This window comes from Nomascus leucogenys, chromosome 21 (genome assembly GCF_006542625.1).
Source record: "Nomascus leucogenys isolate Asia chromosome 21, Asia_NLE_v1, whole genome shotgun sequence".
Taxonomy (NCBI): domain Eukaryota; kingdom Metazoa; phylum Chordata; class Mammalia; order Primates; family Hylobatidae; genus Nomascus; species Nomascus leucogenys.
Window position 1 is genome coordinate 29,599,712 of NC_044401.1, and position 12,252 is coordinate 29,611,963.

The 12,252-nt window shown below is 35.2% G+C and overlaps 1 protein-coding gene across 2 annotated transcripts in view; it reads right to left on the minus strand.

Annotated features, from left to right (window-relative positions):
• Window positions 1–764: 764 nt before the first annotated feature.
• CSNKA2IP (casein kinase 2 subunit alpha' interacting protein) overlaps window positions 765–12,252 on the minus strand; it is a 125,044-nt gene continuing 113,556 nt past the window's right edge. For both annotated transcript variants that reach the window (XM_030801848.1, XM_030801847.1), the window contains one exon: window positions 765–3,265. In XM_030801848.1, the coding sequence (XP_030657708.1) occupies window positions 797–2,872 (2,076 nt within the window). In that variant the 5' untranslated portion in view covers window positions 2,873–3,265 and the 3' untranslated portion in view covers window positions 765–796. The remainder of the gene's footprint in view (window positions 3,266–12,252) is intronic.

A 12,252-nucleotide genomic window follows, 5' to 3' on the forward strand; every position in this document is an offset into this window, starting at 1 on the left:
GGAAATGTCCAATATGCAGTCCAGTGACCAGAAAAGATGTGGAGTTGAGAAGTGGGATTGTGAGTCATTAGTGTGTGTAAGAGAGAAAAATTCTAGCCATTGGAGATAGAAATTAACACTTAAGGTGTGTAAGTAAGGCAATTCCCTCTCTTCCCACTACCAGTAGACCCAGTGGAACAAAAACACTTTTAAAACATTTTTTATTAACTCATTTTGTTTGTATGGATAGCGATGATGAACAGGTGACTTAAGAGTCCATAATTAAAATATCAACACAGTCAGCATTAAGTAGGATTATTTGTAACAGTAGTTATTCTTTCTTCATATTTATTAACTAAAGTTGAATAAATCATTGGACTTCAGAGTGTAGGATATTGACAGAAGAATTTTCCCTACAAACAAATAATTGAAAGGATTTCTCTTTATAGATTTTCTTATCCATTGAACATGATCTGACTTTTCATTAAACATAGGGAAACAGATTAGCATAGATTGGCTTCTGAGGAAAGGGAATATTAACGAGCTAGATACATTTAGGGTAAGACAGATGAAGTATTTCTGGTCTATGGCCAACTATGTTAAATTCATTCAACAATAATTACAAAGTGGCTACTATAAGCCAGACATTCAGTCAAAAACATAGGATTCAGTTTTGGGCTTCTAGAAGATCATAGTCCGTTATTTAACTAGAAAATAGACCATAGGATAATAGTTCCCTGGAAATCAAACACTAGTCTCAAAGAACTAAGAGATCAATGCCTTCAAACAGACTAAACGTTAATTTAATCACAATTTCTCATTTGGTCCAGAAAAATTTGAACAGTGTGTTTGCTCCCTTTCTCCATTTTACTGTATTGTTGTTCCTCACAGGCTTTGTTTTGAGAGATGATGATTGGCTTCGATTTGATTTTCTGGGATGCAGCTGGTAATCTTTACTATATATAAACTCAAGCCAGGAGACCCCTGCAGGCAACCGATGGTAACCAAGTGCCTTAGGGAATACAGGACGTGAGAGAGTGAGGGTCATAAACTCTTTGGAAGGAGAGGGAGAAGAGGGTGAGATGGAAAAGGAAGAGGTGGAAGAAGATGAAGAAGAGGAGTCAGAAGAGGCAGAGGCAACAGAGGAGGAGGAGGAGGAGGTGGAGGAGGAGGAAGTGGAGGAGGAGGAGGGTGGGAGCAGGGATTGTGGCTGAGAATTATTTTTTTTAACATAAAAGTCAATAGCCTGGGGCTGTTGGGCTGTAACTTTGTTTTCAGGGGCCACCGCCCACCATATTTGCTTCATATTAAGTCCCTGGATATCCCGTTCAGGTGTGGGGAAAAACTGTTGTGTCTTCTCTACTCCTTCAAGATTGTCTTCAGGGGCTTCATTAGGTTGCTTTTCTTTCATAGGGAATGGGAGACAAGATGAGAAAGTCTCTGGTAGAGAAAGGATAAGAACTAACTTCACTTCTATTTTGCCCTCAGAATTGGCCTCAGGTGTTGGTATGACAGAAAGTGTTGCACAACAAGGATTTTTCTTTCCTTTAAGATGGTTACATGGAGATTTTATGCAGGAAGCACAAGCTAAGCAAACCACATAATTTGAGGACAAGCGAGGACCAGGACGAGGATTTGGCCTTCCCCTCATCCTTCTAAACAAAATCTGCCTACAGAGATCCCTCTGTATTCTGGTATTCGAGATAGAATTGACAATTTTATTTACAACATTATCAGGGACGGTTCCACCTTTAACAATGCAGGGCTGACTATACTTTAAAGTCCATGGAATTTCCTTATTTGATTCTGTCTTTGGAGAAAACTCAAAGCTGCTTTTACTCTGGAGTCTGAAACCTAATGTTGAAGCAGCTGTGTTCCTGGTGCAGTGTTTGGAGCTTGATAATAATTGACCTGAGACATTTGTTTTTGGATGGGGTGATGGTAGATGTGTGACTCTGTGTTTGTCATTTGGTGAAGTGGTATTCTGAAACTTGGAGTGACAGACAGGTGAATTCGTGGTCTGGAAGTTACAATCAAGCATAAACATTGACTGAGAATTGAGCTGAAACGATGGTAAATTCTCAGATGGGTGGACAAAATATGATGATGCTGATTGCCTTGCTTTTGAATGGGTCACTGGTAAACTTCCAATAGTGGGGTTAGAGTTCAATATAGGTGTTTTCTGAAGCCTAGAGTCAAGTAATGGAGAGGTAAGAGCCATTCGATTAGGTTTGAAAGAAGGTGATGTCCAAAATAAGTCACTTGTTTGAAGTTTTGTGTTGAGTGATGGTGAACTCAAAGATCTTTGATTGCGCTGCAATGAAGATGTCCAAAGGTAGTCCGATGAGGATGTTTTCTGAGGTTTGGATTGGAGCAATGTCGAGCTAAGGGCTTTTCGTTTGGGTCCCGAGGAAGATGATGCCCAAATGATGTTTATGGAAGGTATTTCTTGATTTTGGAGGCGAAATACTGATGAACTTGAGACTCTTTGATGAGACTTCAATGAAGGTGATCTCCAGGAAACATCTAGGCTTGAAGACGTTGTTTGAGGTTTACAGAAGGGTAATTGTGAACTCAGGGCTGTTTGATTGAGCTCCAGTGATGATGTCATGTTGAGGTCAGATGAAGATGTTGTTTGAGCTTTGGAGTGCAGCAAATGAGAGTTCAGGGCTCTTTGAGCAGGCCACAATGAACTTCTCCAGTGGAGGCCTATTGAAGGTGTGTTCTGATGCTTGGCATGGAACACTGGTGAATTCAGAATCCTATCACAGAAGCTCTGTGAAATTTTGTCATGAGATTTGGGAGAAGGCAATACGGAGCATCTCTGGACCTCCCTATTGGAGCCCAATGGAGGCGCTGCAAAGTGATTGCTACGGGATTGCACTTTGGCCATAGGTTGGTTATTGAACTGATTTAGTTTTTCACCTGTATGTTGATGTGTTAATGTATTGGCTGAGGACAGTTGGTAGAAGTAGTCTAATGGCACAAAGTGTTGACCATAATATGTTAATGCACCATCTTGTGTTGTAGTAGAGGTCTTTTTAAAAGCAGTTGGCTTGTGGGGATGATTTAGTAACTTAGTCTTTTAGCTGGAATCCATGGAAACTGGATACTTTTACATAACAGCTGCTAGCTTTTATCTTGCAATATTTCTGTTAATTCTCAAATATTATAGACTATTCCAAAATTGAAGTGTAGATGAGATTGAAAAAGATTGTCACCTTTTGAGATTATCTTCAGTATTTTCTTTAGTTTCCTATACTTTCTTCTCCTGAGTAAATAATGCCTGTTAACAAAATAGTAAGGAGAGGTCAGAAGAGGTCCAGGTATAAATATTAATTTTCTTAAGTACTTTCTTGTAGCGACTAGAGCACAGGTGTTATGTCAAATTCCAGCCACTACATGTGTTGCAGCCACTTAGTGCATCACTGTGCATATCTTTTGAATTAAACTTTCAAAACCCCAATTCACCACCTGTAAAATAGACAGATATGATATTTAACTTATTGGGCTAAAGCATAAACAAACATATATATATTCTAACAGTGCCAAGATATTATAGATGCTCAATAAAATGCAGTAGTTATCACTGGTGCTCTTTTAATTATTGCATTTGTAAAACAAACAAACAAAAATCTGTGATAAGTTTTTTGTGTAAAAAAAACCTCAGAGAAAAATAAAAAGAAAGCTTCAAATGTTTCTTTTCAATTCAGATTCAGTTACCCATGACTATCATCTTTTAGTTTACTTCCAAAAGTCTATCGCATATTTTTAGTTCTTATTTGTCACCACTGCAGCATTGAAACTTTTGACTATACCCTTTTAAAACTCCTGTTTCATTGTTATCCATTATTTCTCCACATTCTGATTCTCTATCCTTATCCTCTTATTTTTTTTCCAAGTCTTCACTGAATTTTTTTCTTTTGCTCTCACCCCAATATATTTCTAAGAGTTATATTACCAGGTCTCTTCTCTTTTCAGTTGATTCCTAAGTAATCACATTGGTGATGTTTAGGATTTTTTTTTCTTTTTATATATACATATATATATTTATTATTATTATTATTATTATACTTTAAGTTTTAGGGTACATATGCACAACGTGCAGGTTTGTTACATATGTATACATGTGCCATGTTGGTGTGCTGCACCCATTAACTCGTCATTTAGCATTAGGTATAACTCTGAATGCTATCCCTCTCCCCTCCTCCCACCCCACAACAGTCCCTGGTGTGTGGCATTCCCCTTTCTGTGTCCACGTGTTCTCACTGTTCAAGTCCCACCTGTGAGTGAGAACATGCGGTGTTTGGTTTTTTGTCCTTGCGATAGTTTGCTAAGAATGATGATTTCCAGCTTCATCCATGTCCCTACAAAGGACATGAACTCATCATTTTTTATGGCTGCATAGTATTCCATGGTGTATATGTGCCGCATTTTCTTAATCCAGTCTATCTTTGTTGGACATTGGTTCCAAGTCTTTGCTATTGTGAATAGTGCCACAATAAACATATGTGTGCATGTGTCTTTATAGCAGCATGATTTATAATCCTTTGGGTATATACCCAGTGATGGGATGGCTGGGTCAAATGGTATTTCTAGTTCTAGATCCCTGAGGAATCACCACACCAACTTCCACAATGGTTGAACTAGTTTACAGTCCCACCAACAGTGTAAAAGTGTTCCTATTTCTCCACATCCTCTCCAACACCTGTTGTTTCCTGACTTTTTAATGATCGCCATTCTAACTGGTGTGAGATGGTATCTCATTGTGATTTTGATTTGCATTTCTCTGATGGCCAGTGATGAAGAGCATTTTTTCATGTGTTTTTTGGCTGCATAAATGTCTTCTTTTGAGAAGTGTCTGTTGTTACAACCCCATCAAAAAGTGGGCAATGTTTACAATTTTTAAATGAACTATAGAAGCTTCTTAAAAAGACAGAAATTCGTAGCTGGCCAAAAGTGATACATGCATCTATCACTCAACAAAGCGACCTATGCTGCTTCTTAAAGGCAATTCATAGGGTGTCATGCCACACAATTTTATTTTTCAGGGTCCAAGTTTGGTTCTTCAGGTTTTAAATAAAGATACATGAAGCAAAAAAAAAAAAAAAAAAACTAAAGTGATCACAACAGATTCTAAAATCAGTCAAGTAAGTCATTGGCCTGAGGCCCTGGAAGAACAAGAAGTTCCATGACTCTTTTTATGTTTCCATGACTTACCAACCCTATTTCTGATGGACAAATTTATTTCTTATACATGCCAACTTACCCAATTAATTTACTATCAACTCTATCATTGCTAGAAATTTCTCTTTATGTCAAGGTGACTTTTCACATAGTAACTTTCTCTTTGCATTTATTTTTAAAGTATATCTTATTAGTACCATAATTCACTTGTTTTTCAAGCCTTACATCATTTTTTTTGGAATTTTCCAAGTACCAACAATATTAGTTACATATCATTAACTTCTTAATTTTTTGTTTCTAGTCCTGGCTTATCTCTTGAGGTTCCAAATAGTATTTCCAAATAATCAAGCTTCCTTATCCAAAAGTTCCAAAGACAATTCAAACACAAAACAATAAAAATTTAATAAAGTTATTTCTCTTTCCAGAGAAATCTTTTTCTATATCTTCTGTCTCAGGTCCAAACACTTAGTCATTTAATTCAGATTCTTTGAAATCATCCCTGGCAGCTTCACCCTCCCAAGCCATTTAGACACCAAGACCTGTTGATTTGATCACTTCCATATCTTAATTCACTGTTTTCTGTAGAATGCCACCATTACAGGCACATCTTATCTAGACTGTATAATTATAGTAATTTCTGTATATCTTTCCAACACGACCTCACTCTCTCTCTTCCCCTTCTTTCCTGTGAGACATATAAAAGCAAACTCTTACTGGTGAGACACCACAGCTGCTCACTCAAATATTTTCCTTGCTTTGCATATGCCTGTGTGAGTAATAAACACTGAGATTTCTCCTGCTTGTTGGACCTGGAGTGAGGGGAGAAAATGCACATGCTACAATACAGTACAGACTATTCTACCAAGCTTCTAGATGGCAAAATGAAATAACTTAGTGGATTTGGAGCATGCAAAGATTTCTTAAACAGAGCATACAAAGTAGTAGCCATTAAGAGTTGATAAACTTAAGAACTCCCAATAACCAAAAGACATCATATTAGAAAGAATAAAGGCAAATCACAGATGGGATTTCACCCTGTTGGTCAGGCTGGTCTTGAACTCCTGACTTTGGGTGATCTACCTGCCTTGACCTCCCAAAGTGCTGGGATTACAGGTGTGAGCCATGGCGTCCAGGCTCAAAATGTTGAGTAAAAAGAGTCATACACACAAAAAATACTTCCTAATTTTATAGTCAGGATAATAATACACTTGAGGAGGTAGAGAGTTGGAGATACTGGTAATGTTCTGTTTCCTGATCTGGATGAAGATTGCATGGATGAATTCACTTAGTGATAATTGAGCTTTAACACTTACAGTACGTGTACTTTTGTTTGTTACTTTACTTCAATAAAAAGTGTAAAAAATGATGATGATGCTAATTTAAAAAGACACATCCAAAACAAAATTGCACTGAAAGGTGAAACATTAAAGAGTAAACCAAGATCTGGTACTCAGATGTGATGAAAACTTAACGAGAGAGAGTTGGAGAGTGAGGTGGGGGTGGGTAGTGAAGAACGTAATGTTTAAATCCTGCTATCATATAAAGAGGAATAATCAAATTCAAAACAAATAGAACTAACAAGAGCCTATTTGAGACAGAAACCAGAGAAAAATAGCATTTCTGAATGTGTCCCAGTTTCAGACTTGGCAAAGTGACACTTCCATTTCAAAGAAAGTGTTTTGCTAGAAGCATGTAAATATTACATACAGATAACTGAGAAATGGGAGAAACTTCAATGAGGCTATAAATATGGGAGAAAAAAATATCACTATGAAAGAATTAACTGAAATAGTCCAAATTATTTTTATAATTGAGTTCCTTCAAACTTTGACTAAACAGATATTTATAATGTTATATGAACATTTTCAGAGTACCATAAATATAGAAAAATTCTCCATTTGTTCTGTGAAACTGCTGTATGTCTTTCAGACATTAAAACATGATAAAAATAGTTCAGTGTTTAAAAGGAATAGAGCAATTCACTTAGTTCATTCGCAGAAATTCCCAAATAAAACACTAAATTTAACAGTATAATAAAATAGTCTATTGTGACCCAAGTTGATCTTAAACAAAGCAATGATGTTATATTATTATGAAGTACTATATTTTGTCATTTTCATAATTCACAAATAAATCTTAATAGATGTTTTAAACACTCATTTGATAAAATCCAACCTCCATTTCTCATAAAACTCATGAAAGCAAAAACAAACTATTCACATGGTAGTTAAATGTGAGCTAGTCCCACTACAAGTTGGTAAGAGGTTAGCATATTTACTAACACTACTACATTTAACATTGTTTGGGAAAATCTGGCCAACGTATTAAAGAAGAAAACAAAACAAAACAAAAATAAAAAATGAGACATAACCTTTGAAAAGGCAGAAATTAAATTCCCTCTACATGCATATTATATTATTAAAACCCTAATTTAGAATATAGAAAACTTAATAGAATCAATAATATATTAAAATTCAGGAAATGAAGTCATTGCTTACTGAGTAAATACATATGGGTCACGAATTTTCTTCAATACCGATATTTAACAGGATTTATGATAATCATGGATACTACATATATAATTATCTCTAAAAATCCAATAAAAAACACAGGCATCTTACTGCAAATATGAGAGGGTACTTGAAAGTTTTGTGGAGAAGAAATAAATGCCTAGTAATCCAGAAAAGGCCACAGTATTCTACGTGTGGTTCTTTTGTATTTTTTACTTCCCTGTTAATGCACAGATGCTCCTTGCTACTTCATCCTACTTCCTTTTTCAAGACATATTCCTAATAAATAGAAAACTTATCATTGGAAATTGCAATAACTCTTTTTCATTAATAAATAGGAATAAGCATGAAATCAGTAAGAGTATATAAAATTTCAAAACTGCCATCAACTAACTTGAGCTAACTGATACTCATAGAATATTCAACTCCAAATTGTTCTTTTAAGTGGACATGGAATATTCACCACAATATCGTATACAAGTGTCAATAAATTTAAGTGAGTTCAAATAATGCGCAGTATGCTCTCAGATTCAGCAACGACATTAAATTATGAATTAATACCAGAAATATCTGTGAATATGTTTCATATTTATACTACATATACATTTTATACAATGTATCAAGAATGTGTGGGATGTTCCTAAAGCTGAACATAGGAAGGGGAGCTATCTGTAGCAATAAATGACAGTATCAAAAAGGCAGGAAGTTCTCAAATTAATGACATTAGCTTCCTCCTTAAGAAATAAAAAAAGAAGAGCCCATTAAACTAAAATTAAGTAGAAGAAAGAAAATAGTAGAGATTAGAGGAGAAGCCAATGAGATGGAAACTAGATAATCAAGTATATTGATGGGTGGTTCTTTCAGAAAATAAGTAAAACTGAAAACATTTGGCCACGCAGATAAAGGATTAAAAACAAAGAGGGCCGGGCATGGTGTCTTACGCATGTAGTCTCAACATTTTGGAAGGCCAAGGCGAGAGGATCACTTGAGATAAGGAGTTCGAGACCAGCCTGGCCAACATGGCAAAACCCCATCTCTACTAAAAACACAAAAATTAGCCAGGCGTGGTGGCGCATGCCTGTAATCCCAGCTACTCGGGTACCTGAGGCAGGAGAATTGCTTGAACTCGAGAGGCAGAGGAGGCCGTGAGCCAAGATCAAGCCACTGCACTCAAGCCTGGGTGACAGAGCAAGACTCCGTCTCAAAAAAAAAAAAAAAAGACACAATTACAAATATCAGGATTAAGAGTGGTGATGTTACTGCAGACACTACACACTACTGATATTAAAAAGGATAACCAAAAAAACATGAGAATATTATGCCAATAAATGAAACAACTCATATGAAAGAGAGATATTTCTTGAAAGACACAAATTTCCAAAGCTCACTCAAGAACAAATAGAAAACCTAAAATCCCCTATCTCTACTAAATAAGTTGAATTTGAGTTTAAAGGCTTCCCATAAAAGAAATTTCAGTCTGATGACTTCATTGATGACCCTATCAAGTCTTTAAGAAAGAAATAATGCCAATTCTACACAAACTATTTCAGAAAATTAAAATGGAAGATTTATTTTCAACTCAATCTATGTTAAAAACTACTCGATTTTTATTATTATTTTATTTTATTTTATTATTTTATTTTATTTTACTCTATTTGAGACTGAGTCTCGCTCTTTCACCCAGGCTAGAGTGCAATAGCACGATCTCGGCTCACTGCAAGCTCTGCCTCCTGGTTCAAGCGACTCTCCTGCCTCAGCCTCCTGAGTAGCTGGGATCACAGAAGACTACCACCATGCCCAGCTAATTTTTTATATTTTTAGTAGAGACTGGGTTTCACCATGTTTGCCAGGCGGGTCTTAAATGCCTGACCTCAGGTGATCCATCCATCTCGGCCTCCCAAAGTGCTGGGATTACAGGGGTGAGCCACCATACCCAGTCAATTTTTTAAGAACCAACTATGCATCAATATTTCTTATAAATATAGATAAAAAAAGTAAGCCAAATTTTAGCCAGTCAAATCCAACAATATGTAAAAGATAAAATACACTTCCCCCAAATTCATGAACCCAGTCTTTTCACAGGAAAACACCAGACAAGACCAAATTTGACAAAATATTTTAACAGTACTCTTTAAAAGTGTCAAAGTCAGTAAAAATCAAGGAAACAGAATATTCACAGATTGGAGAAATTTAAACCTAATGACTAAATGCAAAATGGTATTCTATATTGAATCCTGGCTCAGTAAAAAGCCCTTCATAGAAAAAAAAAATGGTAAAATGCTATTAAAGTCTGTTAAGGATATTGAAACTTTGTTGTTTTTTTTTTTTTATATAAACATACCCTGGTATGCTAGATGTTTAGATGTTAATATAAGAAAAATCTGGGTGAAGTGTTGGAATGCAAAAAGTTTGAATATCTATTCAAGAAAACTTTGTAAAGGAAAAAAGCAGACAGAACCAACAATTACCTGATGTCAAGTCTTATTAAAAAACAGCAATAGCCAAAACAGTCTAGTATTAGCATAAAGGTAGACAAACAAGTAAATGGAACAAAATACAAAGTTGGGAAAAAGACACATGTATTAAAACAACAGATTTTTTGACAGAAGTGTATAAGCAATTCAGTGGAGAAAAAAATCGGTATTTTCAAATGGTGCTGTAATAATTGGATGTGTATCTGCAAAAAAAAAATGGAAAGGAAGAAGTAAAATTGTCTCTGCAGATAACATAACCACACATAGAAAACCCTAAAGCCCACCCCAAAAACTATTAGAACAAGCAAATTCAGTAAAGTTGTAGGATGCAAAATAAACATACAAAAATCAGTGCATTTTTATACATTAACAGCAAACTGTCCAAAAAAGAAATAAAGAAAAACAACAGCAATTGCAACAGCATGAAACAGAATAAAATACTTAGGAAAAAAGTTAACCAAGGAGATGAAAGTTCTACTCACTGAAAAGTATAAAACAACTGATGAAAGAATTGGTGAAAACTCAGATAAGTGGAAAAATATCTCATGTTCATGGACTGAAAGAAGGAATATTGTTGAAATGTTCAAACTACCCAAAAACTCTACAAATCCAATGGAACCCATATCGAAATTCCAATAGTATTGCTTGCAGAAATAGAAAAAGCAATTGCAAAATTCATGGAAACATTAAATATCCTGAATAGCTAAAGCAATCTTGAACAGAAGTAATTGGAGTAAGCACACTTCCTGATTTCGTATTATATTACAAATCTACAGTACTCAAAACAGTATGGTACCAGCATAAAATTAGACACATAAGCCAATGGAACAGATCAGAAAGCCCAGAAATAAATCCATACATATGCCGTCAATCAATTTTCAACAAAGGTACTAAAAATATGGGGAAATAATGGACTCTTAAATAAATAATGTTATGAAAACTGGATATCCACATGCAAAAAATACCATTAAACAGGACCCTTCTCTTAGACCTTACACAAAAATCAATTAATTCATAATGGATTAAAGACTTAAATGTACCTGAAACCATAAAACTCCTAGAAAAAATACATAGAAAAAAATCTCCATGATGTTAGTTTTAGTAATGATTTTTTTATATGATGCCAAAGGCACAGATGACAAAAGCAAAACTAAATAAGTAGGACTACAGCAAACTGAACAATTCTTGCATAACAAAGGAAACAATCAACAAAATGAAAAGGTACTCACAGAATAAGAGAAAATATGTGCAAACCATATATCTGATAAACAGTTAATATCCAAAATACATAAGAAACTTATACAACTCAATAGAAAAAAAATAGCCAATGGAAAAGGACCTGAATAAACGTTTCTCAAAAGAAAATATGCATATAGTCAGCAGGTATATGAAAAGATGTTCAACATCACTCATCATCAGGGAAAGGAAAATCAAAAACTACAGTGAGATACCACCTGTCACCTGTTAGAACGGCTTTTATCAAACAGTCAAAAGATAAATGTTGGCAAGGATGTGGGGAAAAAAGAACCTACTGGTATGTATATAAATTGAAACAGCCATTGTAGAAAATAGTATGGAGGTTATCATTGAGGAAAGTGTGGAGTGTGGTTGATTTCATTAGAATAGAGACACACTTGGGTAGATTGTTTGATGGAAAAGAACCACACAGGACATGCGGGGTTGCAGGAGAAATAGCACGCACCACAGTCCAAATAACAGGAGGATTAGTTGAGCAAACACATGAAGTGGAAGATGTGAAAACAAAGCACTGATAAAAATTCAAGGTTTAGAATAAAGATTTTTTTTCATTTTTCCTAAAACCTATAAGAAAGAAAATGGATAGGAAAAAAGATATAGGGACTTTGAAGTGAAAAAGATTTAAGACTGTTTACAGCAACTGGTCTTGTAAATTAGTAGACAAGGTTATTTTCTGAGAGAAGGAATGTTAATAATCTGAAAGCATTTATTTTGCACACTTGTCGTGTTTAAAATCATGAGCATTCACAGAAAATAACATGCTAACATATATCTTAGTGAATCAAGGAAATGATCTTGTTACTATATATGTAAATAAAAGGAAAATGTTTGGTTTTGTCCATGCT